This window comes from Panicum virgatum, chromosome 7N (assembly GCF_016808335.1).
Source record: "Panicum virgatum strain AP13 chromosome 7N, P.virgatum_v5, whole genome shotgun sequence".
Taxonomy (NCBI): Eukaryota; Viridiplantae; Streptophyta; class Magnoliopsida; order Poales; family Poaceae; genus Panicum; species Panicum virgatum.
In genome coordinates, this window is record NC_053151.1 from 42221888 (window position 1) to 42248549 (window position 26662).

The window sequence follows — 26662 nt, forward strand, 5'->3', positions numbered from 1 at the left end:
CCTTACGATGTGGCGGTGGCTATTAATGAAGACCCTAGGGTCGTCGAGGGACCCCTGGACGCATCCCAATTGGGTTCCAACATGATACACGGACCATCGGCCCAAAAACATTGACGCAGCACCGGAACAGATTCTGGATGTCAACTTCCTCGGACGATTTATGATGACTCTGGACGAATTTGGGCCTGGGACTGGATCCATTGGAAGCGTCTTGGAATTATTTTTCCAACCATATAAAGTTCGGCCTAATCCGAGCCCGCATGCGACCGTGGCGCCCGGTTTAGTGAAGACTGCTCCTGGACTCCGAAACGGACTCGAAGTCGACTTGGTTTGGGCCTCCAACTTGACTTGGACCACCTTGCAAGTCTCCTAAGGTGGTGGCCATGGAGGAGGACGTTCTTGGGCATCTTCAAACTCCTCTACAAATCTTTGGAGCATTCTCCAATTTGGACCAGGATCCCAAGGATGAATAACAAGCCCATGACGACAATGTAGCTTCCGGCAGAAACAATGGTAGAATGTCATGATGATTTGAAGACCTTGTGAGTTATGACCTTCACAATGATTCACTATCGGTCTACCGCCAAAGCAAAAGTTCAACTTTACATTTGGGCCTACAATCAAAGATTGACATGTACAAGTGGAACCAAGTGAATTATACCAAAAATCATTATGCAAATATAGGAACGAGCTCACCTTGTATTTAACTATCATGGTCGTATCCATAGGTTTCATGTCCTCATCATCCTCCCCTTCTTGACAGCAAACCGTCCTCAGTTTGAGCTTAGTTGGAGGACAGGTTGTTGGTAGTAACCAATATTGCTCCCCTTCTTGAAAGTTAACATGTTTCTTTAAAACAAAACTAGGGGATGTCGACAAGATATGATTATTATTATTGCAACCTTCTACTTGAACAAATTCTTGCACAACTAAAGTATATGATTATTATTATTGCAACCTTCTACTTGAACAAATTCTTGCACAACCAAAGTAGATTTCAGATTTGAGCACATATAGACACGATGCACCATATACTCTCCTTTACAATTATATCGCCCAATAAAATGATATATACATCTATGCAACAATGGCAATTCAGCGTATATAAATTTCTCCTTCAAACTACTTAGAGTACAAAGATTATCAAATTCTATATAACCCAAAGTATTTAAAGAAGATAATAATTTGAGCTTATCATTTTCAGATTCAATGGGAACAAAATTATATTTTCAACACAACTATTTCGCTCCAATGTAATGATGTCACACAACTCTTCTTTATCACAAGAAACATCATGCACCTCAGCTTGTGACAAAGGTAGAGTAGAAAAAGGATCCCCACCTTGCAGTGTTTCACAAATGTTATTACCTATGATCTCAATCTCAGTGGAAGGAAGTGGAAGTGTTGGTACTGAAATTTCACCAAAAGCTGTGTGTACATCTTCCTCCTCATTTGTCTCATGTTGCTTGTAATCTCCAAAGTCCTGCAAAATGTTAGGCATACATGGCGGTATAACAAGACGCTGCTCCTCTATTTGTTGCTCTTCATTTTTGCAAATAGGTGCATGAAATAATTGTTTCTCAGCCATACAAGCAAGTTCAAATAATTGTGAAAGAGAAGTGTAATACTGATCATTAAGAACATTCTGAATTTCAGGTTGAAGCCCATGCAAAAATCTATTCTCAGTTGCTTCTACACATTCATCTATTTCACATCGTAATATTAAAGCTTGCATTTTTTCATAATATGATTTCACTGATTTGCTACCTTGTTGGAGAAATTGAAGTTCTTCACACAAAATAGAGTGGTATATAGGCACATAGTCATATCTTAAAAGTTGTTTCAACATCAACCATGTTTTAGGTGTCTCATAATTTTCACAACGAAACTGCCACCATGTTAAAGCATATCCTGTGAAAGTACTAGTGATGGCTCTAATTCGTTCATGTTCAGAAACATTAATGATTGAAAGCAATTCCTTATCTACCTCAAGCTCCCACTTAGCATATTCAGAATAATTGCAATCACCATCAAAAGAAGTAATAGAAATATCAATTGTACCTCGTTTTACATGGTTTGGTGCTGCAATGTTTGAAGGGCCTTGAGTCGTCATCTTTCTTCCATCTCTATAATTGTAACATGTCATTGTTAGTGGAAAACAAGAAAACACACAGAAGTATATTTTCCTATAATCTATTAGGATGTGGTTATGCAAAAAGGCAAACACTCTCAAGCGTCTTACCAAACTCTTACAAAGTTCTTACCCACGCGTGCAGTGGATGGTACAACCGGTGGCTGGTTCGTGATACCTGTGAGGAAGTGGTACCAAGATTGCAAGATCCTCTGGGTTACTGATCTGAAGTGTATATGTGGAGCTTGGAAGGCACACAAAGGAACAAAAATATTTGTATGTGGCACACAAGTCAGTCACAGATAGCAATATTGAATAAATGTCCAAAGCACTTGTCCTAATTGCTGGCATGTACGTGTTCCTAGCACCAATTTGTGATAAAAAGAGAGGGAAACAAGTATGATAGATAGCAACGAACAAGGACAAGGCAAAAGACACCACAAACAAATAGAGCTATTGGCTATTGCTTATGTGCTCCTCTCTTCTTGTTTTTTTTTCATTCACTATTTTTCTTTTTTTTCTCAACCTTTTTTTCTCTTATACTTTTGATATATTTTTTCCAGCAAGGAGCACACAAGAACAAACCACAAAAAATGTGAGCTCAATTGGATAAAAGATGTGGTCTATTCAAAATCATGATTGTGCTCTCAAATGCATACCAAACTTGTCGGCTCCAAAACTCAGTTTTCCTTATCGAATTTTGCAATTCTAATTTTTTCGAACCTAGCTAAGCTAGGATGGAACAGATCTAAAATTTTCTGTAGTTCTCCATAGATATAAAGTTTGGACTTTTTCGAGTTCGGATGCAAAAGTTATGACTATTTTATGGAAGACAGTTGAATCAGGATCTTATATGGACGAAAGATGTGGATCTTGTGGATGGTGATGGCAAGGGTTGATGGAAAACAAAGGGGGATCACATAAATTAGATTGAAACACGATCTAAACCAGCAGCAAGAACTTGACCTAGGACAAAAACTCAATACTGCGAACTCTGAAACTGAATTATGCAAAGGATATGGCGTGGATGGTTTTAGGTTGGAAAGAAATATGGCGGACTATGGGACGAAAGCGAAAACACTCGAACTAAAGGATAGATGTAAACCTGACGGTATACCTGAAGCTCTGATACCAAATAATGGGGACGGGGTCCCGATCTTCCGTCAGGTTATGGATAACTCTCGTTGTAGGCGGAGTGCAATACACCGATCCAGCTTCAGATCCTTAGACCTGAATCCAGCAATCTTAGCACCACAACTCATCTAGTTATCAACCGTGTCACAACTCGGTTGACCTCGCCAAGAAAGCTAATCCCTGCAAGCGTAACGAAGAACACAAGCAAGAACTCGAAAGAACGCAGCTCAATTGAAGTGACTCTGCAGATGAATGATTAATCTCACAAGTTGGGGTCTCACAAACCGATGAACGGCGACAATTGTTCTTGACAGAATGAATCTAAGCAAAATTCAAACCCTTACAATGTGGCGGCGGCTATTAATGAAGACCCTAGAGTCGTTGAGGGACCCCTGGACGCACCCCCTATTGGGCTCCAACACGATACACGGACCATCGAACCAAAAACAGTGACGCAGCACCGGAACAGATTCTGGACGTCAACTTTCTCGGACGATTTCTGACGACTCCAGACGAATTTGGGCCTGGGACTGGTGCCATTGCAAGCGTCTTGGAATTATCTTTCCAACCATATAAAGTGCGGCCTAATCCGAGCCCGTATGCGACCGTGGCGCCCGTTTTAGTGCAGACTGCTCCTAGACTCCGAAACAGACTCGAAATCGACTTGGTTTGGGCCTCCAACTTGACTTGGACCGCCTTGCAGGTCTCCTAAGGTGGTGGCCATGGAGGAGGACGTTCTTGGGCATCTTCAAACTCCTCTACAAATCTTTGGAGCGTTCTCCAATTTGGGCCAGGATCCCAAGGATGAATAAGCCTATGACGACAATGTAGCTTCCGACAGAAACAATGGCAGATCTATTTGAAAGCTTATCAAATAAGCTTTCCATCAAGAGCTCATGGACCTCAATCGCACTCCGAATGACTGAGTTATGACCTTCGCAATGATTCACTATCAGTCTACCGGTAAAACGAAAGTTCAACTTTATATTTGGCCTACAATCAAAAATTGACATGTACAAGTGGAACCAAGTGAATTATACCAAAAATCATTATGCAAATATAGAAACGAGCTCACCTTATATTTAACTATCATGGTCGTATCCATAGGTTTCATGTCCTCATCATTTACCTTTAAGTGATATAGAAAAAGTGTGGTAATACAGAAACAGGAAGTCAGGAACTACTGTGTGTGGAATGCAGTAATATCACTGCACGTGATGGCTTCAGGGATTCAGGTTCCAATGGCACTAACCGATGAACACTGCACATGGCTTCATGAACCGAGGCGGAGTCTTGCAGGCGCAAGAGTAAACTGGTCAGCTCTATCTCTACGGCCCCTAGAGGGGTGAAATTAGGCTAAGAGATTAGTTAAGGGTGCTCAGTGACAAGCACCAAACTAGACTCTTCGCAATCGTGTTCAACCACACGAGTGCCAATGTTTTCGTTTTAGTCTTGTGTGTGTGTGGACGACCTCAGGGTTCACCGGCTCAGGCACAGCTTGTGTGAATTTCTTGCGCAGGACGCGAGGACTCTCCATCGCCACATGTACGAATAGAAACGGATCGGATTCGCATGGAATCAAATTTGAATAATACTTTTTACCATATTTTAAATCAAATACGGATACAAATCCGGATATTCTCGAATACGAATGTAAAACGGATGTCTCGGATTCGGATTCTAATTCGGATATTGACTTAATATATGAGCTAACATTTAGCTATTTTCTTTATTAGTAGTTTCAAATTATAAAATTGTTACACATGTACGAACTAAAGTAATAAAGATAGCTAGTTAAAATAATTTATTTATTAATAAATTTGTTAATAAATAAATACATAAAAATAAAATTAGAAATAAAAATATATTGCAACAAACATATACATAATTCTTTATTATATATAAATAAAAAATATAGAAGTAATTTTAAGATAAAACAAGAAAATTTAAAAGAAAATTTAATTTTTATATCTCTATTATAAAACTTAATAATATGGGTGGTGATAAATAAATATAATTTTCTAAATAGTTTTTGAATGAAAATGGATACAGATAATGTCGAATATTGTCGAATACGGATGTGGAATCGGATAGAGAAAATCAATCAAAAACGGATTCGAATATATCCACTTTACTATTATATTAAATTTAAATACAAATACAGATATCCATATTGATATTTAAGCGAATACAGATATCAAATAATTCAGATATCTGTTATGCGTTTTACATCCTTAGCCACATGACACCGACCGCAGTTGTTTTTCATTTCACTAGTCCTTGGTTATCTCACCCGACAAACAAAGACAAGCTCAGATGCAAGTGTCAAATCCTTGGCCTCTGCTCTCTGAGTTTTACTCTAGATTTGACCTCTCTTCTCTCTGCACACGTTTTTTTCTCCTCGAGAACTACTTTTTCCACGTGTTGGCACGCGGAGGGCGGAGTCCCAGCACCGCACATTCAGGCATTCAGCATTTTTGTATAAGGACACGACACATGCAATATTTATTTAGGCCTTGTTTAGTTGCGTAAAGATTTGGGTGTAAAACACTGTAGCACTTTCGTTTGTATTTGATAATTATTATCCCGTCATGGGTTAACTAGGCTCAAAAGATTCGTCTCGCAAATTACAATCTAACTGTGTAATTAGTTATTTTATTTAGCTACATTTAATACTTCATGCATGCGTTGAAACATTCGATGTGATGGGGAATCTGGTAAAGTTTTGGAATTTTGAAGGATCTTCCAAATGTTTCCAACGACTCCTTCGCTGACCTGCTCCAGGATTCAGGAGGTCAAAACTCTTCATGTTAGGGCACGTACAACGGACAGACAGCCCCGTCGACATGCACAGTTTTTTTGCGAAACCCCCCTCGCGGCCGGCATTTACTGAGGAGAGAGAGCGCTGCCGTCGTCTCGTTCGTCGTCGGCTTCGGCGCGTGGTCCAAGGTGAAGCGACGAGCAGTGCGAGCGCTGTACGAACTGCTGCGGCTCGTCGACGGCGGCGAGGATCCGGAGCGCACGGAGGGAATCGTTTGGCGGGAACAGTTCGCGCCATCTTCCCCGAAAAATCCCTTCCTCCCTTGATAAAATCCCCACGCGCGGTGCTCTTCTCCTACCTGACGGCCACCATGTCGCGGCAGGCAGAGAAGGCGGCGGCGGTGGCAGCCCGAGGTGCTCCGCGCGGTGCTTGCGGTAGGCACGGGTGCGGACCCAGCAGTGGTGGAAGGAGGGCGAGGCCCCACCCGTGCATCTCAGCGCCTAGCCGCAGCCTGTGGGGCAGCGGCAGCCTCCCCACCGCAGCTCAGGCCCATGCTCGCTCGCGGCGCGGCCGCCGAGATCTCCCCACCGCCGCCGAGGCCTCCACAGCGCTGCTCGCCCACGACGCCTCCCCTCCTTGCTCTCGTACGGGCGCGGGCGCCGAGATCTCCCCACCGCCGCCGAGGCCTCCACAGCGCTGCTCGCCCACGACGCCTCCCCTCCTTGCTCTCGCACGGGCTCCGTGCCTCTATGGGGCTAGTGGGACATCCAATTTCAGTTTTCGTCAACGCCTAGGCCTGATTGAGATCGCTAGTTTGACGCACAGGCACCAGCTCAGGTATGCATCTATGTTGTTCGATGAAATGTCTGTCTGGGTATATATGTTAGAGAACAACAGACAATAGTTGACTTCAAAGATGCCCAGGCAACAGAGTATGTCCCCGTTTCTTTTGCAACCGCTTTCTTTGCTATTTGATGCAAAGCATTTTCAGTGAAATACAGCTTGACCTGAGGGGTAATTCTATAGGCATTTTCAGTGTAAACAAAATGATCATTCTATAGGCAAGTAACTATAGAGGGGGTGATTTAAGAAAGATTTGTTTCAAATGCTAATTACAAACTGAGTCAAATGGTTTTACTACCTGGACCAATTGCTCTTCCCTGAGATTTGTCAGGCCAACTGTTATAGGCAACCTTCCAATGAATTCTGAGATAAGGCCGTAGGCAATTAGATGATAACTTTCAACCTGAGTAGGAGAACATTAGAAAATATCTCTGTTGTTAATGCAGAATTAAATTTTGATTGGTTGCTGAATGTTCATATACAGATATTGCTTCCAATGAAAAATTTTGTACATTTTCATGAATCCCATGTTTGTTAGACGAAACCCTGACCCGATACGGTCTCAACAAAACAGACAACCCGTTGTCTTGAACCGTGAAAGATGCAACAAAACAAGAGTATGATATTAGCCAATATCATCTGAATGAATTTACTTCATGGTGCACTGTATCACTAAAGTTGTCAGCGACTATTTTTTAGCTGTCCAACGAGAATTGTTTTTTCTAGTTATGTATTCCCTGTTCCTTCCTAAAGTTGTCAGCCCTGATGGATGATAGACTAAAACACGAATCTGACCTCAAAGAGGCTGGTACTCATAGCCTTAAAATCAATTTGGTAAACACTGTGTTTGAACATCTCAGCATGTACTTGATAAATTCCATAGTGATATCATGTTGCCCATCTTGCAGCAAAGGAGCAAAAGGAGGCAGCAGAGACGAAAAGTTAGATCATGCAGATACTATGAAGTATTTGAAACAGAAATTATTCGCTAAGAATTAAGGTAACTTTCCTACACTTCACTAGAAATTCGGCACTTTGTCATTTCTGAAACCTGATAGTAGATTGTTTAACATGACTTTGTTCTGAATTTGTTAGAGAGAGTTACCTGACCAGATTGTTATCTGTTAGTTTCCAGCATAGCATATGTTATATTTTTGACACTCCATGACAAATTTATATATTCAGAACTAGAAAATACTTCCTCACAACTGTCAATAAAGCTGTATTTCAGTTAGTTTCAGTTTCAGTTAGCATTGATAATTTCTGAAATGCTATAGGAATTCAGTTAGCACTGAGAATCCATTTAGATTCAGTTCCACTTCTGAAACCTTCTTAAGTGCACTTCAGTTGCAATTCTGAAAAGCCAATTATTTTTTCTGTTGCAGAGGGAAGCGTTTGGACCTAGTGTTTTTGGATCTGCTGGATTTTTGTGAACCGAGTATCTTCTGCAAGTGTACACTATCATCTTTTATTTATTTATTTATTTATTTATTTGCCTCCATGTGCGAACAAGTGTGAACTGATGGATGCATGTATGCCCGTTTGAAATAACGTGTCTGGGTGCTTGCATTCCCTTGTGATAATTCTGGTATGGTAGCAGCACAATGTTCTAGTGCAGTGGAAATTCAAGTGTCGTGCTGCCTGCATGCATTCCTTTGTGTATTTTCATGTCTATAACTAGCAGTCAGTAAAGTCTTAGAATATATTTATTTCATTCTCTACTCCATGGAACCTACTCTGCCTGACGAAGTGCTGCAGCCTGGTGCTCCTGGTGGTGATGCGCAACCTTTGCCTGGTGGTGATCCGCAAGCGCTGCTGCAGGCTGAAGATCCTACAGTCTGCACCAACCTGGGTGGTGATCCTGCATTGCATGGTGAAGAGTCATACTAATTATTTGATATATTGTGTATTCTTTCATGTATACAACAAATTAGCTACAAAGATCAAATTATACACTAGATCACCATGATTCATGTGTCAAAGAGTGGATTAAATCTCTAGCAGATAGCTAAACAAATAACTCATTGTACAAACTGTTTGTTGAGTTGTCTGTATGCGACGAACAGTGCTGTCTGTACTTTTGTACGTGAGTCCGCACAAGAGTCACCGACGCACGGACACCGGACACGCGCTGCAGCCGTTCCTGACGTTTTCAAATTACGGAGTTGCCCTCAGGGGACAGGGAGCAGGGGGACGAACTGACGAGAGGAGGGCTCACAAGGTATTGTCGTCTTGTCGACCGTTTGTTCGGCGAGACCCCTTGTTCGGCTGATCTGAGGAGCGTGTTCTGGGCTTCTGGCGTCTAGACGCGTTGCGAAGCCCCGCCCGGTGCGTGGCGTCTAGCAAAGCTATAGGATGTCATATGACTGGTTATTTTGGAGGATAATTTTTATCATCTTCAGTCTTATAAAATCTAATAATATTGTGTATTTATTCGAATCGTGGCTGCAGAGTTTTATGTGGGAAAAGAAAAAAAAAATTATTCACGGACTTATGTGCGCTTCTCTGGTCAATCTGGTTATCCAGAAATGATGTAGCTTTTCATAATACTAAAAAACAAACTGCTTTTCAGGTCCTTTTCAGGGCCACTTATCTTATCAGGACTTGGGCGATTTTGCAAAAGGAGGAGGACAGAGACTTGATTGCAAATGCATGTCGCGTTTTGGAGATGACGGCGATGGACATCTTTGCGCGGAACGGGTGGCAGTTTAGTAATAGGCTTTGTGGTTTGTAATTTGCTTCATATTTAACTCTCAAAATTTGTAATAAGAACCGGATATAACTCTAATTCAGAGGCGGGATATTGTTCAATATTCCTTTATTAAGAAAGGGAGAGGCGGAGAGCTCTGCCGTAGGCTTACGCCACCGTCGCAGATAACCAGCGGCCACTACGCTTCCGGGAACGGGGGCGGGGCGGGGCCGGGCAAAAGGAGACGAGGAAATTCTCGGGGAGAGGAAGGAGACGCGGCGATCCAGCCAACAAGCGCGAACGGACGGTGTGCGCCGCAGAGGCAAGGCACTGCCAAAAAGCTCGGCAAAAAACGAGACAATGCTGCCATCCCCGCCCGAGGACAGGCATCCCCGAGCATGCGAGGTTGGAGCGGTCGCTTTCGGTTTCCCTGGGCGTGCGTGCTCGGTGCTCCTCTCCGCCCGTGGGGGACCACGGTCGGAGCAGCGCCGCCCAGCGTGTTGCTGCAAAAGCATAGAGAGAGGATACGGTCGATAGCCACGTCCACTGGTTCCAGGCTTCAGCGCAGAGTCACATGATGCACCATGGGCAGTTATGGGGTCATTTGTTTGCGTACGCTGTAAGAAGGTGAAAACTGGCCTCCTTCCTGAGGTAGATGAATGTGAAAAAAATTGCAAAAAAAACTCCTGTCCTCCAGCCTGCCTGCTTTCATTGTCCCTACATTCCATCAGGATTCAGGAATGACCAAATCACTGGTGGCGTGCTAACAAAAATTAGCCAGATCAATCTCATCCCCTGCCACGAGCCCACGACAGTAATCGCCGAGTAGCTACAGGAAACTACAGGATATGATCGTGTGAAATAGCTAGTGGAATGCAGCTGGAAGAAGCACCAAACAGTACTAGGAAGAACAAATCACCCTCAAATGACAGTTCCGAGCTCTTCGTCTCCACCTGAGAAGTGGACGACCCAAATCCTAATAATTCTTACTTCAACTACCTACCAACCAGCAAACCAGGAACAAGGAGAAACACCTGATGAGCATATCAAATTATCAATGGAGCCCACGAGAACTCACGAGCAACAACAGATTGCATTGCGTCAGAGCACGCGCTCAGAGAGAGATCAACTACGCCGGGCTCGGCGTCGAACACCTGCCGCTCGCCCGCTCACAAGAAGGCCGCGACGGCCAGGGCGATGCAGGCCACCGTAGCCGCCAAGCTCACGGCCGCTGCGGCGGCGCCGTTCTTCTTCGAGTCGGCCTTATCCTCGGCGTCACCCTCCGGCGCGTCGGCGGGGGCCAGGTCGGGCGAGTCCGCCGGGGGCGCGGGCGGGGAATGCGAAGGGGACTTGGCCTTCTTCTTCTTGGCGGCGGCCTTGGGAGAGGGCGCGGGCGCAGATGTTTCGGGAGCCGGGGCCGAAGCGGGCACGTCGGCGGCCGGTCCGGGCGCCGGCGCGGGGGACGGTGCGCCGCCGAATAGCTCGGACGGGAGCAGCAATTTGTCCACCGTGAGGATGACCGTCGGGGTGTCGTCCAGCACGGTAGACGCGACGCGGGACTTGCCCAAGCCGGTGTCCAGCGACACGTCGTCGCCGCTGGAGACGACGGAGAGGCCGTATTTCCCCGCGCCGGTAGAGGCCAGGGTCGGGATGTCGCCCTTGGCGACCTTGAGCGACGCCTTGGGCGCGTACTGCGGCAGCGCGTGGTACTGCAGCAGCGTGACGAGGTCGGCGCTGGAGAGCTTGCTCAGATCGGGCAGGCCCTTGGCCTTGAAGGCGTCGTCGTTGGGCGCGAGCAGCGTGAGCGCCTTGTCCATGGCGGCCTGGTACATCTTGACGACCCCGGACGACACGATGAGGCGCGCGAACTGCTTGCAGCCGGCCTTGTCGAGGATGTCCGTGAGGTTGACGGAGGAGGCCGACGGGGAGCCGAAGAGGCCCGGGAAGGTGATGGGGTCGGAGACCTCGAGGACGGAGAGGGTGGACGGCTCCGTGTCGACGCGCTTGGTGTAGGTGGACTGGAACTTGGCGCCGGGCGCGGCGGAGGCGAAGCCGACCTTGCCACCGCGGAGGTCGGTGATGTTGACGTGGCCCATGTTGCCGGCGGCCTGGCCGGTCTTCTGGTAGAGCGAGGTGGTGAGCTCGGAGCCGGAGTCGAGGGAGTGCAGCTTCTTCTCGTCGAAGTAGTCGAGGAGGGTGAGCATGCGGAGCGCGTTCTTGATTTCGGCGAGGGAGAGGTTGGCGACGAGCGAGGACATGGCGCCGTTGGTGAGGACGAGGACGGTGACCGTGTGCTCGCTGTTGATCTCGTCGCACACCTTGGTCTCGGAGAGGTAGCTGTTGTACAGCGTGTACTCCGACCGGCCGTCGAGGACCGCCGTGATGTTGTGGGAGGAGGAGTCGACGGCGGCGGCGAATGCCGCGGCAAGGGAGAGGACGGCGAGGACGAGGTGGCCGCGGTGGTGGTGGGGGGCGGCGGCCATGGCGCCGCGCGTTGCGGGGCGGCTGCTGCTGGGTTGAGGGGAGGTCCGGGTTGAGGAGAAGGGGAGAAACCGGAGAAGGATGGGCAGCGTGGGGGATAAGGACGAGGCTCCGCTGCAGTTGGCCGCCGTGCAGTTGAGTCACTGTGTGTGGAGCTGCACGCGTGGGGCCCACGTAGCAGTGACCCAACTGCAGGGAAGTAACTGCAGCGGATCCGGTTCCGGGGGATAAATGAGGGGAGGGGTTTAGCGTGGCCGTTTTGTTTTGTGGGGCGCGGCCGCGTGGGTTTTGCAGTTTGGGCCTTCCGGGGTTGAGGGGTTGGGGAGTTGGGTTGGGTTTTGACCCTGGGTTAAGGTTCGGGGTGAAGCGGTGCTGGTGAGTGGTGACAGGGTGAGGGGCACTGGTGCTTCGATTGCTGTGATGATTTTCTGTGGTGGGGTGGGGTGACTCGCGTGCTGGGGCGGTATGGAGTGGAGCACGAGGAGTAGACCCGCCGTACAAGTTATCTGAAAATTTATGCACATTTGTTTTACAGTACAAATATTTGCTTATTTTTTAGTTGCAAAATTTAAAATTCCAAAACTATCACATCATTATACGCCATCATCCCGCCTGTTGAGTGCGAAGGCAAAAGCAAAACGCATGATTTCCATGCTCGATCATGTAGCCAGCGAAATGACGCCAGATTAATGGACGGGTTTGATTGCCGCTTCCCCACTCTCTTTCACATGCACTTGGTAAATGCGCGAGCCCTCGCTCGGAAGAAGACGTCTCCTACAAGGAACAAAACGAACTCATAACCATATGCGAAATGGTGCTCTAACAACGAATTGATCCAGCGGTTGACCGTGCTCCTCCTCGCATTTTGATAAACACAAAGAAAAAAAAAGAGTTTTCTCTGAGTGTCGGTGGTGGTCGTAGGCCCACCCGTAATGGGCTCATAGGCCCACACCCTTCATGGGCCTCATTACTAACTAGAGCCCACGTTCCCCTCGGTAACAAACACAGGGTGAACGTTTTCTTTGACCGCTACCAGTGACCAGTGTGAGTGCGATGAAAGAATGCCGTTTATGGTCGTCTTCGTCTGTTCTGTCGTGCCCCGTATCCCGCGTGTTATAGGGACAGGCTAGTTGCTTGTGGAAGGCGCGACTCGGCGCTGTATTGGAGGGTCAGCGCGACTCGGCGCTGTGGAAGAGGGCCATCTTCGTGAGCTGCGGAAATCGAACATGAGCCGAGTACAGCTTCAAGTGATGGCTCCCATATTTGCAGCGCAACTGCGCAAGCGATGTATAGCCATGCTGGATCCATCCAGCCTGGATCAGTTGCGTTGCGGTGCTGCGACACCGTAGAGTGGTTGGAGACCCAGCTGGCTTTTTATTGGGTATTTGGTTTTAAAGACGCCTAATGTAGATTCTCATTCCATTGCGAGTTCATCCTACCATTTTATATGAAATTAATTTTATCTCTCATGTTTATATTAAATATGGTCATATGGTACTTAGGTGGTGATGTAATAACCTATTACATTTCTCAAGTCAATAAACTAAATTTTGAGGATGGAAGTGGTGATGAATCATCTCATTAACCATTTTCTAGATAAAATACATCTTATAGCGAAAGTTAGAGGAGAACTTTTATAAAAAGGAAGTTAGATAAGCTAAACTTAGAACAAACTAAAACCTCTCAGATTTTGAAACGAATTGAGTACTGAATAAGCAAACTAAGATATGATGCAGCTAGGCAACTTGATGATACTAATAATGCTAATAAGCTAGGTACCTTGGGCAACACTAATTCGGAGGCAACGTTGATTGTTGAGTGCTATATTGATGGCAACATAAAGTGAACTAACGAGCATACTAATGCACATATATTCGCCCTGCAAGGGGTCCGGTTCGATCCCTTCCTGGACTCGTCCCGCCCCTTAAATCAGGTAACAGATCAAAGCGGATCGCCCCTGAATAAAAGAGGTGCAATTGAGTCCGTGAGCCATTGACCCTGGGGTGACCCGAACCACCCCTGCTGTTCTCATCGATATGTCCCATCACCTAGCCAATACACAGCTGCCTACCGTCGCCGAGGCAGCAGCTAGCCATGACGAGTGGTGCACTTGTGCAGGTGGGTCGCCCCCTGAACCTCCTTGGACACCAGAGGAGCGGAGGATTCATGTTCAGGGGCGCTCCGAGTCGCACCGTTTGCAGGCTGAACATATATTGAGATTTTGTAATTTCTTTTGTTAAGTATAAGAAAATACTTTTTTTAAAAAAATACCAAAGGGCGGAACAAAACATCAACAAACAAGGAGTTGTTCTGGGCGTGGATCTCTGATCTAACGGTGCTCTTGCGTGCCGCTTCCTCCCGCAAGTCACAACGAGGAGCCAGCAACTCGAGAAAACAAACCGCACGCCGCAAGGAACGTCGGATCCACGCACACCCGCCGCCGCCGCCGCCTCATCCTCCCAGATGGCGGCGACCTCGCCGGAGAAGAGGCCTCCTCGCTCGCTATTCGACCTTCCCTCGGAGTTCTTCGATTCAACAGTCCTCCTCCGGGCTCATCCCTCCACCGCCCCCTCCGCGGTGGAACCGTCGGAGCCCTCCCGGCCACCGCCGACGACTCAGCAGCAGCAGCAACCGTCAGAAGCTGTGGGGTCCAGGTGGACGTGCAACACCTGCGCTGCGGAGTTCGAATCGCTGCAGGAGCAGCGCGAGCACTTCAAGTCCGACCTACACCGCCTCAACGTATCTGCTTCCTACTCTTAACTGAACCAAGTATCTTTCACTACTGAATTGATTGTTGGAATATGTTGTTTATGATGATGGATGTGATGAAATAGGCTAGCAATTTCTATAATAGCTATGCTGATCATGGTAGGCATTCTCAAGTAGCTTTGTAGCTAGAACATCCAATTAAGTTTGCTGTGCTGTGGAGTTGATTGACTTGCTTACTTATTGGAAAAGAACAACTTATGAGGGTCAATCTTTTAACTTCGTAACATTATGCGATGGCCACAGGAAAATCTAATCATGTCCCTGACAGCAGAGCATTGCTATTGTACTGAAACTCCCAAACCATATAATGGAGCGTTTTGAAACTCTGAAAGGCTCCGTTTCACATTGCTCTGTTGGACTGCACTGTGTTGTGGAAGATGTTATGATTTTTTTTTGTCTAGTTGTTATTTTCTCGCATACTCTGAAAATAAGCAGTTACGTTCTTTCATAGAACTTTGGATAATAAGAAGGAATATATATCCTTCTGTTTTTTTCCTCATATGATCCAATTACTATTTGGTTTGGTTCTGTGCAGAATATCATTTTCAATGTCTTAATATCAAACACGTGTCTCATATTATTGATCATCTTGCTTCTATTTTTGTTTTTTCATCCCCATCAGGTTAAGTTGAGCATTGCTGGTAAAACTATTATAAAGGAAGAGGATCTAGACAAAGCAGATTCTGATTCCCTGTTTGATGATTTAGAGATTTCCAGCGTATCTGGATCGGAGGATGAACAAGAAAATGGACCTGCATCAGAGCGTGGACTCTCAGTTAAAGGCAAGGAAGAATTCAGGAAGAAGCTTTATTTTCGGTGTCAATTGGGTGACACGATTTCAATCTGGAGATGCATACTGTTGAAAGAACATGAAGAACCATTTATTGATTGCAAGTCTGGTCAGATGGACAGTGCATCTTGTGTACAAGAGGATGAGATGATAAATAGGGTGAAGCGTTTGACATGTGAACCTCGTGATGCGTCACATTTGAGGATTGTTCTACTAACAAGTGGTGGACATTTTGCCGGTTGTGTTTTTGACGGTAATTCCATCGTAGCGCATAAAACATTTCATAGGTAATACTACCAATTCCAACTCTTTGCACAAGAACTTGTGAGCCATAAATCTCCATGAATTTTCTGCAAGCCCTTCATCCTTCACTTTAGAATAACCTTGTAATCTCAGTTACAACAACATTCCATTGCGCCGGCAGACATTTCCATTAGTGTTGCATAAACTATAAACACAAGTAGAACTTAGGGCTTCGACTAAGAAACCTTCCCTTTTCATGAAATGCATCTTTGCCAATGCAAATATAATTGTGAATCCTGTTATCAACAGAAGTTTCCTACTGCCTTTTCTGTGCTCCATATCTTTATTGCATATTGTATTTCCTTTATTGAGGTGGCTTAGTTTTAACTTTTTGGTTGATGAATCAGATGGATTTTTTTGTTTGTTGAACATGCCTTCTATTGGTTTTGCTTTGCTTTCTGCACGTTAATGATAAATGATTCTTGTTTGTCCATTTGTTTTGAAGGTATGTTGTAAGAGCAAAGGCTGGAAAGAGGCAATCTGGAAAAGATGCTACTGGCAAAGTTGCGCACTCAGCAGGCTCTTCTCTTCGACGCTATAATGAGGCAGCATTGAAAAAGGTGTGTTATAAATTTCAGAACAGACATTCCTTTTGGTTCTTGTTGAGTTTTAGCAACCGACTACAGTTTAGTTTTCACATTGCTTAATTTTGTGTCTTTTTTTTGTTGCCTTATTATAGGAAGTTCAAGAATTAATTGTTTCGTGGAAGTCATATTTTGACTCCTGTGTTTGTGCCTTTATATACGCTCCATCAAAGAACCGCCAGATGCTCTTTGATGGAGATAAGACTCAATCGGTAATTCAGGCTTGTGATATTCGCTCAGTCCCCTTGACTGTTCATCGGCCCACCCTGAAGGAAGCTAAGCGAGTATACAGTAACCTAACACAGCTCCATTATGAGATGGAATGTTCAACTACAGATGAAACATTACCCCATGGTGAAAGTGTGACAAGTGTTGAAAGAAGTGAAGGGAAAAAGAAGGAAGTGGCAGTGGACAACGAGGAATCTATTTCTAACTTATCTGTCAGTTTGGAGTTGTTGAACAAAAATGAAGAAGTAACCATACCATTATCTAAGGAAGAAACAACCCCTCTTCACGAGGCAGCAAAATCTGGCAATGCACAGCTGACCCTGGAGTTACTTGAGCAGGGTTTGGATCCTTGCATCTTTGATGCAAGGGGAAAGACTCCTTACTTGCTAGCTTCGGACAAGGAAGTTAGAAATGCATTCAGAAGATTTATGGCTCTCAACCTTGACAAATGGGATTGGCATGCTGCAGATGTGCCTAGTGCACTGACAAAGGAAATGGAAGAATCACAAGCTGCAAAACAGGTGAGTTTACCATGCCCCAGGAAAAAAAAACTTGGTCTCGGCTCCTTTTGTGCATTCATAAGAATTTATGAACAATTCATTAAATGAATGAACAGAACATAGTTGTGTGTGTGTGTGTGTGTGTGTGTGTGTGTGTGTTGTTTTGACAAAAAATTGTGTGTATATTGACCCTGCCTTTGTACTGTAGGCAGAGAAGGATGCCAAGAAGAAAGCACGTGCGAAAGAATTGAAGAAGTTAAAGAAAGCAAGAGAAAAGGAGGAGAAGGAGAAGGAAAAAGAAAAGGCGAAGGTTAGTACTCTGTCCTCATTTCTGAATTATTAGGAGTACATATAGCTGCATAAATCCAATTTATCCCTGTTGCTCATGAGTTCAAGATCAATGCTTGGTTTATTACTGTTTAATGTTGTGGGTACAATGAGTTTGTTGCCCCAGATGACGTCCATGCTTGCTGGTGTTTGTTCATGATTTCAGTATCTTGTTAGTAATTGACTGGTTAACATTACTGCTCGAGTCATTAGATTGCCTCTTGAAACCTTTTTCATTTAGCTTCTTATTTCTCTTTTATTCTATCAAAATGTAGGCTCAAGCATCACAATCCCAAACTTCGATGGGCCAAATGGCCAACAGAACTACTTCTGTGCCAGGCCTTAAACCAAAGCATCAAACGCCGCAGCAGATCCTTATTGCAAAAGAGGTATGGTTCATTTCACACCTGGAACATTGTATAGCAACATCAATTTCAAGCTGCACACGTGATTATATACATTTATTCCTTGATGAACTTTTAATCAGGAGGAACGACAAAGGAAGCTAGCGGAAGAAAGAGAGAAGAGAGCAGCGGCAGCAGAGAGAAGACTCGCGGCCCTGGCTGCTCAATCTGCGGGCACATCAGGTGCAGCAGCAGCAGCAGCAAACTCCGTGCAGAAGGCAGCGCCAGACGACAATTCTTGTTCGTGCTGTTTTACTTCCTTGGCTGGCAAAGTGCCATTCCACCGATACAACTACAAATACTGCAGCACCACGTGCATGCATCTTCATTCAGAAATGCTGCAAGATGACTGAGGAAATTGTATGCTGAAATTCACATGATTTTTATTTTTTAAAAAAAGAGATTCACATGATTTTTTATAGTATATTTACCTCATATCAATAACAGGCGGTTCACCCAGTTTTTCATAAGTCTGTTATGCCATATAAACTCTTGTGCGAGATTTCTTTATTACGTGTTCATGTTTTTGCTTCATGTCAGAACTGAACAGCCGTGCCACCATTCGTGGTACAGGCTGGAGTCCTGGACTCCTGAATTATCTAGTATCCCTGTGCTGCGTCAGACTTGCGTACGTGTGTCTCGAATCCACGATGGGCACTTGCATGACAAGCTGGCAATGGCAACATGCCCGTGAGTTTCTCTTCTTGCCCAATGCCAACCTCGAGCAGTAAACTGGTGGCCGTCGGCTCTTGCCGACCTCTGCCTACAAGGGTTCTGCTTTTCAAACATTTCATGACCTGCACCGTGGGGGCAGATCACAGTCACAGCCAATGGATTCTACATCTCGTGACCTCGCCATTGGCGTCTTCTTTTCGAGCAAAAGGCACGGCCAGCAGCGATCCATCTCCTCCCCATCGACCAACCACTTGGACAGCAATGGCTTCGCCCCCGGCCCTCTCGATGCATGCTCGCGGTGACGCCCGCCCGCCGATGCACGTGAAAGCACCGCCCACGTTGACACACTGCCGCGATCGATCGAGCATATATGGGCGCGGCACGAACACGATCAACACTTCTTTACCCTGATCTCGTTGTTGGGTGGGAGCAGCTGAGATCGCGTAGCTGCAGAAATGGAGGCCGACCCTTCGTCTTCGACGGGCCAACACGAGGATGACTTCCGCGCGGCCCCGCCCGAGGACGCGAGGCAGACGGCGATGAGCGGGCCGCTCAACATCCGTGGCGAGCGGAGGCCGCCACCGATGCAGCGCGCCTTCAGCCGGCAGGTCTCCCTCGGCAGCGGCGTGACGGTGCTGGGCATGGACAGAGCGGGCAGGAACGGTGGCGGCAGGGGCCAGCGCGCCCTCCCGCGCAGCGGCACGAGCCTCGGGGTGCTCAACCACAGCGGCGCCCTTGGCGCGGCCGGCGGCGACGGCGCGGCGCGCCGGGGCGACTTCAGCATGTTCCGGACCAAGTCGACGCTGAGCAAGCAGAACTCGCTGCTGCCGACGAGGATCAGGGAGTCCGACCTCGACCTGCCGACGCACGTCGAGGACCAGTCCGTCGGCAGGCCACCGGCGGAGGACCCGCTCGACAAGAGCGTCCCCGCCGGCCGCTACTTCGCCGCACTCCGCGGCCCTGAGCTCGACGAAGTCCGCGTAAGTACTACCACGACACGCACAGCACACGGCGTTTATGCACGCACGCACGTCGGCTGATACTTGAACGCGACATGCTGTTTCTTCAGGATTACGAGGACATCCTGCTGCCCAAGGACGAGGTGTGGCCGTTCCTGCTGCGGTTCCCGATCGGCTGCTTCGGTGTGTGCCTGGGCCTCGGCAGCCAGGCCATCCTATGGGGCGCGCTGGCGGCGAGCCCGGCGATGCGCTTCCTGCACGTGACCCCCATGATCAACGTCGCGCTGTGGCTGCTCGCCGTCGCCGTGCTCGTGGCGACGTCCGTCACCTACGCGCTCAAGTGCGTCTTCTACTTCGAGGCCATCCGGCGCGAGTACTTCCACCCGGTCCGCGTCAACTTCTTCTTCGCGCCGTGGATCGCGGCCATGTTCGTCACCATCGGCCTGCCCCGCGCCTACGCGCCGGAGCCGCCGCACCCGGCCGTGTGGTGCGCCTTCATCCTGCCGCTCTTCGCCCTCGAGCTCAAGATCTACGGGCAGTGGCTCTCCGGCGGCAAGCGGCGGCTGTGCAAGGTGGCCAACCCGTCGTCCCACCTCTCGGTGGTGGGCAACTTCGTCGGGGCCATCCTGGCGGCGAGGGTCGGGTGGGCGGAGGCCGGCAAGTTCCTCTGGGCCATCGGGGTCGCGCACTACATCGTCGTGTTCGTGACGCTGTACCAGCGGCTGCCCACCAACGAGGCGCTGCCCAAGGAGCTGCACCCGGTGTACTCCATGTTCATCGCCACGCCGTCCGCCGCGAGCCTCGCCTGGGCCGCGATCTACGGCAGCTTCGACGCCGTGGCGCGCACCTTCTTCTTCATGGCCATCTTCCTGTACCTGTCCCTCGTCGTGCGCATCAACTTCTTCCGCGGGTTCCGGTGAGTCGTCGTCGATCTTCTTCCGATTCGGTTGCTCGTCGCCGCGACGACCACCCAAACTGATCACGAGCTCCGGGTGCGTGCTATCCCGCAGGTTCTCCCTGGCGTGGTGGTCGTACACGTTCCCGATGACGACGGCGTCGCTGGCCACCGTCAAGTACGCCGAGGCCGAGCCGTGCTTCGCGAGCAGAGCCCTCGCGCTGAGCCTCTCCCTCATGTCGACGACGATGGTGTCGCTGCTGCTCGTGTCGACGCTCCTGCACGCCTTCCTCTGGCGGTCGCTCTTCCCCAACGACCTGGCCATCGCCATCACCAAGGACCGGCAGAACGGCGCGGTGAAGCCGAGCGGCAAAGGGAAGAGGACCAGCAAGAGGGTGCACGACATCAAGCGATGGGCCAAGCAGGCGCCGCTCTCCCTCGTGTCCTCCATCACCAAGACCAACTCGGCCGACAAGGAGGAGGAGGAGGAGAAAACAGAATAAGTGCAGTTATTATTAAAAGACGCTCATTATGGGACCACGCAAAAAGGGTTAAAGATATACTAGTATTATACACTAGTAAGCTAGTACTACAAGGGATGTTTTCCGCGAGTATATAAAAAGTAATAGTGTAATAATAGTAGTAGTGATGGCTAGAGTAAGGATCCGGTAGGATTGGTTTCCATAATTCCATCTTTCTCTTCTAGCATTGGTTGAAATACAAGCCACCATATACGGATTACTATATGAAAATAGCTCATAATGTAGTATTTCTTTTTTTCGCATGATAGATCCAGTCATCCAGCGTCGTTCCTAAGCTACCGCATCCACAACTTTCAATCACGCTGAGCACAGAACATGATCCTCTCTCTCTCTCTCTCTCTCTCTCTAGATTGGATTTTCTCTTCTTCTTTTTCTGACCATGGATCGTTTTGCATTGCCACCGATACTTCAGTGCTCCATGATGGCTGTGGACTTCAATGCCTCTTTCAGCTTCGACGTCTCTAAAATGCTTCAGCTTCGACGTCTCTAAAATGCTTTCTCCATTGAATACGATGCGGTTTGAGCTTTCGTCAACATGGCTGCGTTCTCAGCACCAATCCAAACGCCCGTCTCACAATCGTCCACACGCACCTCACACCATGAGCCATCTCAACTTCGAGAATCAATGTGTGTGACTACACCATCATCTCTAGGACCGCTCGGTAATCAGAACTGGTTCCGCCTTACGCAACTCATCCTTTTTACCGTGCGGCTATCAATCAGAATCAGCACCATTTAATGCCCTCCATAAAAGTAAAAAAAAAATCAAAACGAACTACGTAGATCAACAAAAACTGTAATCGTAGTATAAGCCAAATCAAACAATTCATATCGCGAGACAGTTTTATTCATTAAAAGTATGAAAATCCTCATGAACACGACACAAGTCTTATTCATCAAAATACTTACGAGTATCAAGGCTCACTTATTAATACCTACTGATCAAAACAAAATCGTCATCATCGAGAACCCGTGCCTCTTGTTGTCCCACAAAGTTTTCCCGTCCAATAGCTTCAACAATCCGGACAAACTCAATCCTCTTTTCAAGAGGAAGGGGAACATAAGGCAATCTGAAAACGGGCCTTGCCACCCCAAGCTGAGCCAGAGCAGTGTTGAGCGCTATGGGATTCGGCTGGCAAAATAACCATTTCATCAAAGGCAACAACTTCTCATTTAGCACTGCATTCTCACCTTCATACATGAGACTGTACATGAGACCAGGAACAAGGTTGCTTGCTACAGAAATGACTCCAGTAGCACCATATTTCCACCTAGAATCATGGCATTCATCATCGTTGCCGCTCCATATTGTAATACCCTTGTCAGTATAGCACTTAACCCTCTCGTGTCCAACACATTCTTTCACACCTGCCATGTTTGAGTATCCTGAAATTGCCTCAATAATTTCAGGGGAAATATCCTGGCCACTCCTTGATGGCACATTATAAATTATAGTTGGACCCATCGGAAGCACAGCCTCGAAATGAGAGATCAATCCTTCAGTTGAGGTCTTCCCGTAGTAAGGATTGATGTGGAGAGCAGCATCCATGCCAACAGCAAATCCCTGCTCTGTAGCGTGAACAGCCTCTCTAGTTGAGTTACTTCCTGTGTTACCAATCACTTTAATTCTAGTGCCAAAGCAGTTAATAGTATGCCCAATTAGCATGATGTGTTCATCCCAGCTCATAAGGTGACCCTCTCCTGTTGTTCCACCAACTATTACACCTTCAGCACCACCCTGTATCTGCATGTTTAACAAACAATCATACGCTTCGAGATCAAATCTTCCATCTGGCAAATAGGGAGTTTTGACAGCTGTGATTAGTCTTAGACTTGTGATTTCGCCTGTTGATGTCCTGTACCAAAGACAGAGGAACATACTCAGTAGCAGATAACATGTACCGGAGGTCTCAAATACTGCTGGCGAAGCAGTAAGATCCATATGATTACTGATTACTAAGTTAAATCACCAAACATAAAAATACCAGTTGCAGTCACCAGAAGTTGTATAGGATGACTTCATTAAGATGAATCAACTCAAATTCCCTAAAAAGGTGAACACAAGTTCAATAAAAGAACCATCGTATGTTGACTAAGCTATTTCTCTACAAATTGCCAACTTACAGAGCCAGGGGGTGATACACAATAATTAGGTTAATTTCACAGGATTGGCTTATGAAAATAACAAAGAACATTTATGTTTCTCAGTTAATAAAGTAATCTCTGATAAGAGTGCCAAACTTATCATCGTTCAGCAAGCGTGTCTTCACTATGTAAGATCAAAGTGAGCCATGGCATCACTTCAAAGCTTAATTGAAATAAGCAATATACCTTTCTTGAAGCTAACTTAACAACTCAACGGTTTGATTACAGAAGTCTACAGGAAGGGGTTTTGATATCATGGTATGGGAAAGTTTACTTCCAGTTTTAATTGGCGGTTGGTATTGATTGATTTCTTTTTTTTTCACAACACTGTAAGGTTTTAACAGCACAAGTTCAAAATAGAAGTGCAAACATAGCCATAAAATAATTTATTAGTTCAACATCTGGTACAACAGAGACTTTACTATTGTTAAAATGATATGTAATTGATGGCTAACCCAAAGTGGTATCAAGCTGAAAATGTAAGAAAATTTACATCAATTAATAATAAATTAATTAAGGAACCAAAGAATGTCAGCACTTTTTTTGAACTGAACAAGTTACCGATTTTTCACTTCAGTACTTTGCATTGGAAGATAGTTATCTAGAGTGATGGCTGCCACTGAAAACCACCCTCTGCCAGTCCTGCACAAATAACAAAGTATTAGAGAGGTTGTGAAATATCTTCTGAAAGTGGTTATGAAATATCTAAAGCCGCAAGGCACCCAAAGAAAACTTTAGGCAGGTTCCGTACCCCTTTTGGTCGCAAATACACACAAACTGCTGGGACTTTGACTACCATCGTATTTTAAAAATTTAGACAGGAAGCATGAAAAACACACGATTTGTCATGGGTGTTGGGCCCAGGATGGCCCAGCCTGGGCTGGCGTGAACAGTACTCGCGGTACTGTAGCACGCATCTAGTTTAGGAAAGGTTAGATTAGATTGGTTTGTTATTTAGAGATTGGTTTCTTAAGGGTCAAGTCAGCCCATCTATATAAGGATGAGATTGTATCTATTTTAATTAAGCAATGAGAATATCAGTTAACCTCTATCTAGGGTTAAGTCCTGTCTCTTGAGGTGTGGCACCACCACCACGGCGTCGAAGCCACGCCCTAGAGGTCTAGGGCCATCCCAATCTAGATCCGTAACAATTGGTATCAGTTAGCTCTGGTTTCTGATTCCATGGCTTCTGCTGCCGGTGATCCATCGGAGGATTTGTGCGCCAACATGCTGGAAGGCTGCGCAAAGCTCAAAGTCTTACTCCTGAAGTTAAAGGTGAGCTTGCTGCGCGACAAGGCGGCAGTGCGGCTTCAAGCAACAGCACGTGGATTCTTGGCCAGGCGACAGGCACGGGCAGCACTGGTATTGCCACTTTCCGTTGCGGCGGCACAGCAGCAGCTTCAAGGCAGCGTCTCCGTGGATCAGCTTGCTTGTCACGAAGCCCTCGTTGTTGCTGATCCAGCCCCTGCTCGACTCCGTAGCCGGTTGAGAACCGCGCTGCCGCAGTTGCCGGTTCATACCCCACATGGCGTCTCCATGAACTGGTTTGGCCTCAACGTCATCATCCCCACTGCTTCCGCTATGGCCTCGATGCAAGTTGTGCCATGTGCAGCGATGTTAGTGGAAAGGGATCTACAGGCCCGTGTGTTTTCCTTGGGAACCAGGAGGGGTGGTTGCTGCGTCCAAGAGTATGCTTCAGCTCGAGGACGAGCTGCTCAAAAAAGGAGGGAGTAATGTCATGGGTGTTGGGCCCAGGATGGCCCAGCCTGGGCTGGCGTGAACAGTACTCGCGGTACTGTAGCACGCATCTAGTTTAGGAAAGATTAGATTAGATTGGTTTGTTATTTAGAGATTGGTTTCTTAAGGGTCAAGTCAGCCCATCTATATAAGGATGAGATTGTATCTATTTTAATTAAGCAATGAGAATATCAGTTAACCTCTATCTAGGGTTAAGTCCTGTCTCTTGAGGTGCGGCACCACCACAAAAGCGTCGAAGCCGCGCCCTAGAGGTCCAGGGCCATCCCAATCTAGATCCGTAACACGATTATATTCTTCTGAAAGTGGTTCTTACAATTACAACTTGTTGGGTTTTTGAGAAATTAGTCGCATTTAGATACAATGCCATGGTTCGTCGAAAGAAAAAACATACAATGCCATACAAGTCTTGTTATAGGCGGGTTTATATTGTAGGCTAAATGCTGAATGTCCGCAGAGAAAAATGTCATCTAGAACAAAGGAAGTGTGCACTAGCTTGATGAGTTGTTAGGAATGGCTCAACCCAGGCAGCGGATTCCAATCCAATCTCCCAATCAGTGATAAATAGACGGTCGGATGAGATCTCGAACGTTGTCCCTACCTACTCCCTCTGTCCTTAAATGTAAGGCATTTTGGTTTGTCCTAAGTCAAATTGTTCCAAGCTTGACCAAGTTTTATAGAAAAAAGTAATAACATCTTGAATGTCAAATGAGAATAGTTAGATCCATTATGAAATATATTTTCTTAATTTACTTATTTGATATGTTAGTATTCTTCTCTATAAATTTGGTCAAACTTAGACTACTTTGACTTACGACAAAACAAAATGCCTTATATTTCCAGACGGAGGGAGTACTGAGGAATCAACTAGGACTGGTAAAGCATTCTAGTCCCTAGTAACAAAGCATTGCCTACTACTATAAGTTGCATAACATTATTTAGAGGCGCATAAGTCAAGAACTGCCAACCGTTGGCGTCCAATTCTCCACCAACCAAATCCGGCTAACCGGAATCCAATGATCTATAGCTGTGAAGCTAATTGATATTCGTACATCAATGAATCAAGCGATATTTTGCAAACGAAAAAGGCCAACTATTCTTAAGAAAATGGACTCCGCGATTTTCCAATTGCAGAATTGAGCCGGCGGGCTAGGCAGGCGAATTGAAGAATAAGATTAGCGTTGCAGTTCAGACTTCAGATGACCGTTCAAGCATGCCGAACACATGGCGATACGTAGATTAAACTGAAGATATGGCAAAACGAAGACGAGACTTCAGAGAGGTACCAGACCTGTGCGGGGCGACCGCGGCGAGGCGAGGCGGTGCTAGCCGCGACGCCGACCCCAGGCCCGGCGCGGGGGCCTCCTTCCGGCCGACGAGACGGACGCCCGGGTTAGCCGTCGGCAGCACCATGTTTCTCCGGGGAGGAAGGAAAACAGCCAGACAAGGTTTTGACGCCGGCGGCGCTGGGCTCGGTTTTCCATGGCTGGCGAGCGTCGACGTCGTGACCGGCGGTCCAGCCCAAACAAGGACGGATTGAGCACGTGTAGTTTTACACGGCGCGGACAGGCCCAGCCCAGCCGCGCGGCATGGACGAGGACTCTCTGCTTGCACGTCGGTTTCCCTCCGGTGGGGGCCCAGCCTACTACAACCAAACCAAACCCCACACCACACGAGTTCCGCAGTTCATTTAGCCCAGCTTAGCTGCACGCACGTCGCCGGCATGGGAGCGTGGCGCGGCCGGCCG

The 26662-nt window shown here is 46.9% G+C and overlaps 4 protein-coding genes and 1 long non-coding RNA gene across 6 annotated transcripts; 3 read left to right on the forward strand and 2 right to left on the reverse strand.

The window, feature by feature from the left end:
- The first annotated feature begins 6082 nt into the window (after positions 1 to 6082).
- On the forward strand, positions 6083 to 8578 carry LOC120683865. The gene is made up of 3 exons (XR_005678962.1): positions 6083 to 6863; positions 7778 to 7869; positions 8255 to 8578. It is a non-coding gene; the product is annotated as an uncharacterized LOC120683865 (long non-coding RNA).
- A 1837-nt stretch (positions 8579 to 10415) lies between these two features.
- Positions 10416 to 12139, reverse strand: LOC120683252 (fasciclin-like arabinogalactan protein 8). Its single transcript, XM_039965307.1, has one exon. It carries the CDS (start codon positions 12039 to 12041, stop codon positions 10728 to 10730), a length of 1314 nt encoding a protein of 437 aa, XP_039821241.1. The 5' UTR covers positions 12042 to 12139; the 3' UTR covers positions 10416 to 10727.
- A 2231-nt stretch (positions 12140 to 14370) lies between these two features.
- Positions 14371 to 18417, forward strand: LOC120682485 (ankyrin repeat and zinc finger domain-containing protein 1). Its single transcript, XM_039964420.1, has 7 exons — positions 14371 to 14778; positions 15431 to 15885; positions 16347 to 16461; positions 16581 to 17234; positions 17422 to 17523; positions 17816 to 17929; positions 18028 to 18417. The coding sequence occupies exons 1-7, from the start codon at positions 14503 to 14505 to the stop codon at positions 18295 to 18297; spliced, it is 1986 nt and encodes a 661-aa protein (XP_039820354.1). The 5' UTR covers positions 14371 to 14502; the 3' UTR covers positions 18298 to 18417.
- Positions 18418 to 18772: 355 nt separating this feature from the next.
- Positions 18773 to 21242, forward strand: LOC120682486 (guard cell S-type anion channel SLAC1). The gene is made up of 3 exons (XM_039964421.1): positions 18773 to 19599; positions 19689 to 20494; positions 20589 to 21242. Exons 1-3 carry the CDS (start codon positions 19075 to 19077, stop codon positions 20974 to 20976), a joined length of 1719 nt encoding a protein of 572 aa, XP_039820355.1. The 5' UTR covers positions 18773 to 19074; the 3' UTR covers positions 20977 to 21242.
- Positions 21243 to 21823: 581 nt separating this feature from the next.
- LOC120683258 (4-hydroxy-tetrahydrodipicolinate synthase, chloroplastic-like) lies at positions 21824 to 26388 on the reverse strand. 2 transcript variants are annotated; one of them, XM_039965313.1, is made up of 3 exons: positions 26207 to 26388; positions 23722 to 23802; positions 21824 to 22871 (listed from the first exon to the last, which is right to left on the reverse strand). In XM_039965313.1, the coding sequence occupies exons 1-3, from the start codon at positions 26326 to 26328 to the stop codon at positions 21944 to 21946; spliced, it is 1131 nt and encodes a 376-aa protein (XP_039821247.1). In that variant the 5' UTR covers positions 26329 to 26388; the 3' UTR covers positions 21824 to 21943. The 2 variants fall into 2 exon arrangements, with proteins under 2 accessions (XP_039821247.1, XP_039821248.1); XM_039965314.1 differs by lacking the exons at positions 23722 to 23802; positions 26207 to 26388 and adding an exon at positions 23001 to 23715.
- Positions 26389 to 26662: the final 274 nt, after the last annotated feature.

Coding starts and splice junctions, on each gene's coding strand:
- LOC120683252 (XM_039965307.1), bottom strand. CDS start 12,041: ATGGCCGCCGCCCCCCACCACCACCGCGGCCACCTCGTCCTCGCCGTC.
- LOC120682485 (XM_039964420.1), top strand. CDS start 14,503: ATGGCGGCGACCTCGCCGGAGAAGAGGCCTCCTCGCTCGCTATTCGAC. Junction 16,462..16,580: donor ATGAGGCAGCATTGAAAAAG/GTGTGTTATAAA, acceptor GCCTTATTATAG/GAAGTTCAAGAATTAATTGT. Junction 17,235..17,421: donor AATCACAAGCTGCAAAACAG/GTGAGTTTACCA, acceptor TTTGTACTGTAG/GCAGAGAAGGATGCCAAGAA.
- LOC120682486 (XM_039964421.1), top strand. CDS start 19,075: ATGGAGGCCGACCCTTCGTCTTCGACGGGCCAACACGAGGATGACTTC. Junction 19,600..19,688: donor CTGAGCTCGACGAAGTCCGC/GTAAGTACTACC, acceptor CTGTTTCTTCAG/GATTACGAGGACATCCTGCT. Junction 20,495..20,588: donor AACTTCTTCCGCGGGTTCCG/GTGAGTCGTCGT, acceptor GCTATCCCGCAG/GTTCTCCCTGGCGTGGTGGT.
- LOC120683258 (XM_039965313.1), bottom strand. CDS start 26,328: ATGGTGCTGCCGACGGCTAACCCGGGCGTCCGTCTCGTCGGCCGGAAG. Junction 23,803..26,206: donor GCCGCGGTCGCCCCGCACAG/GTCTGGTACCTC, acceptor TTATTTGTGCAG/GACTGGCAGAGGGTGGTTTT. Junction 22,872..23,721: donor AGTACTGAAGTGAAAAATCG/GTAACTTGTTCA, acceptor TCTTTGGTACAG/GACATCAACAGGCGAAATCA.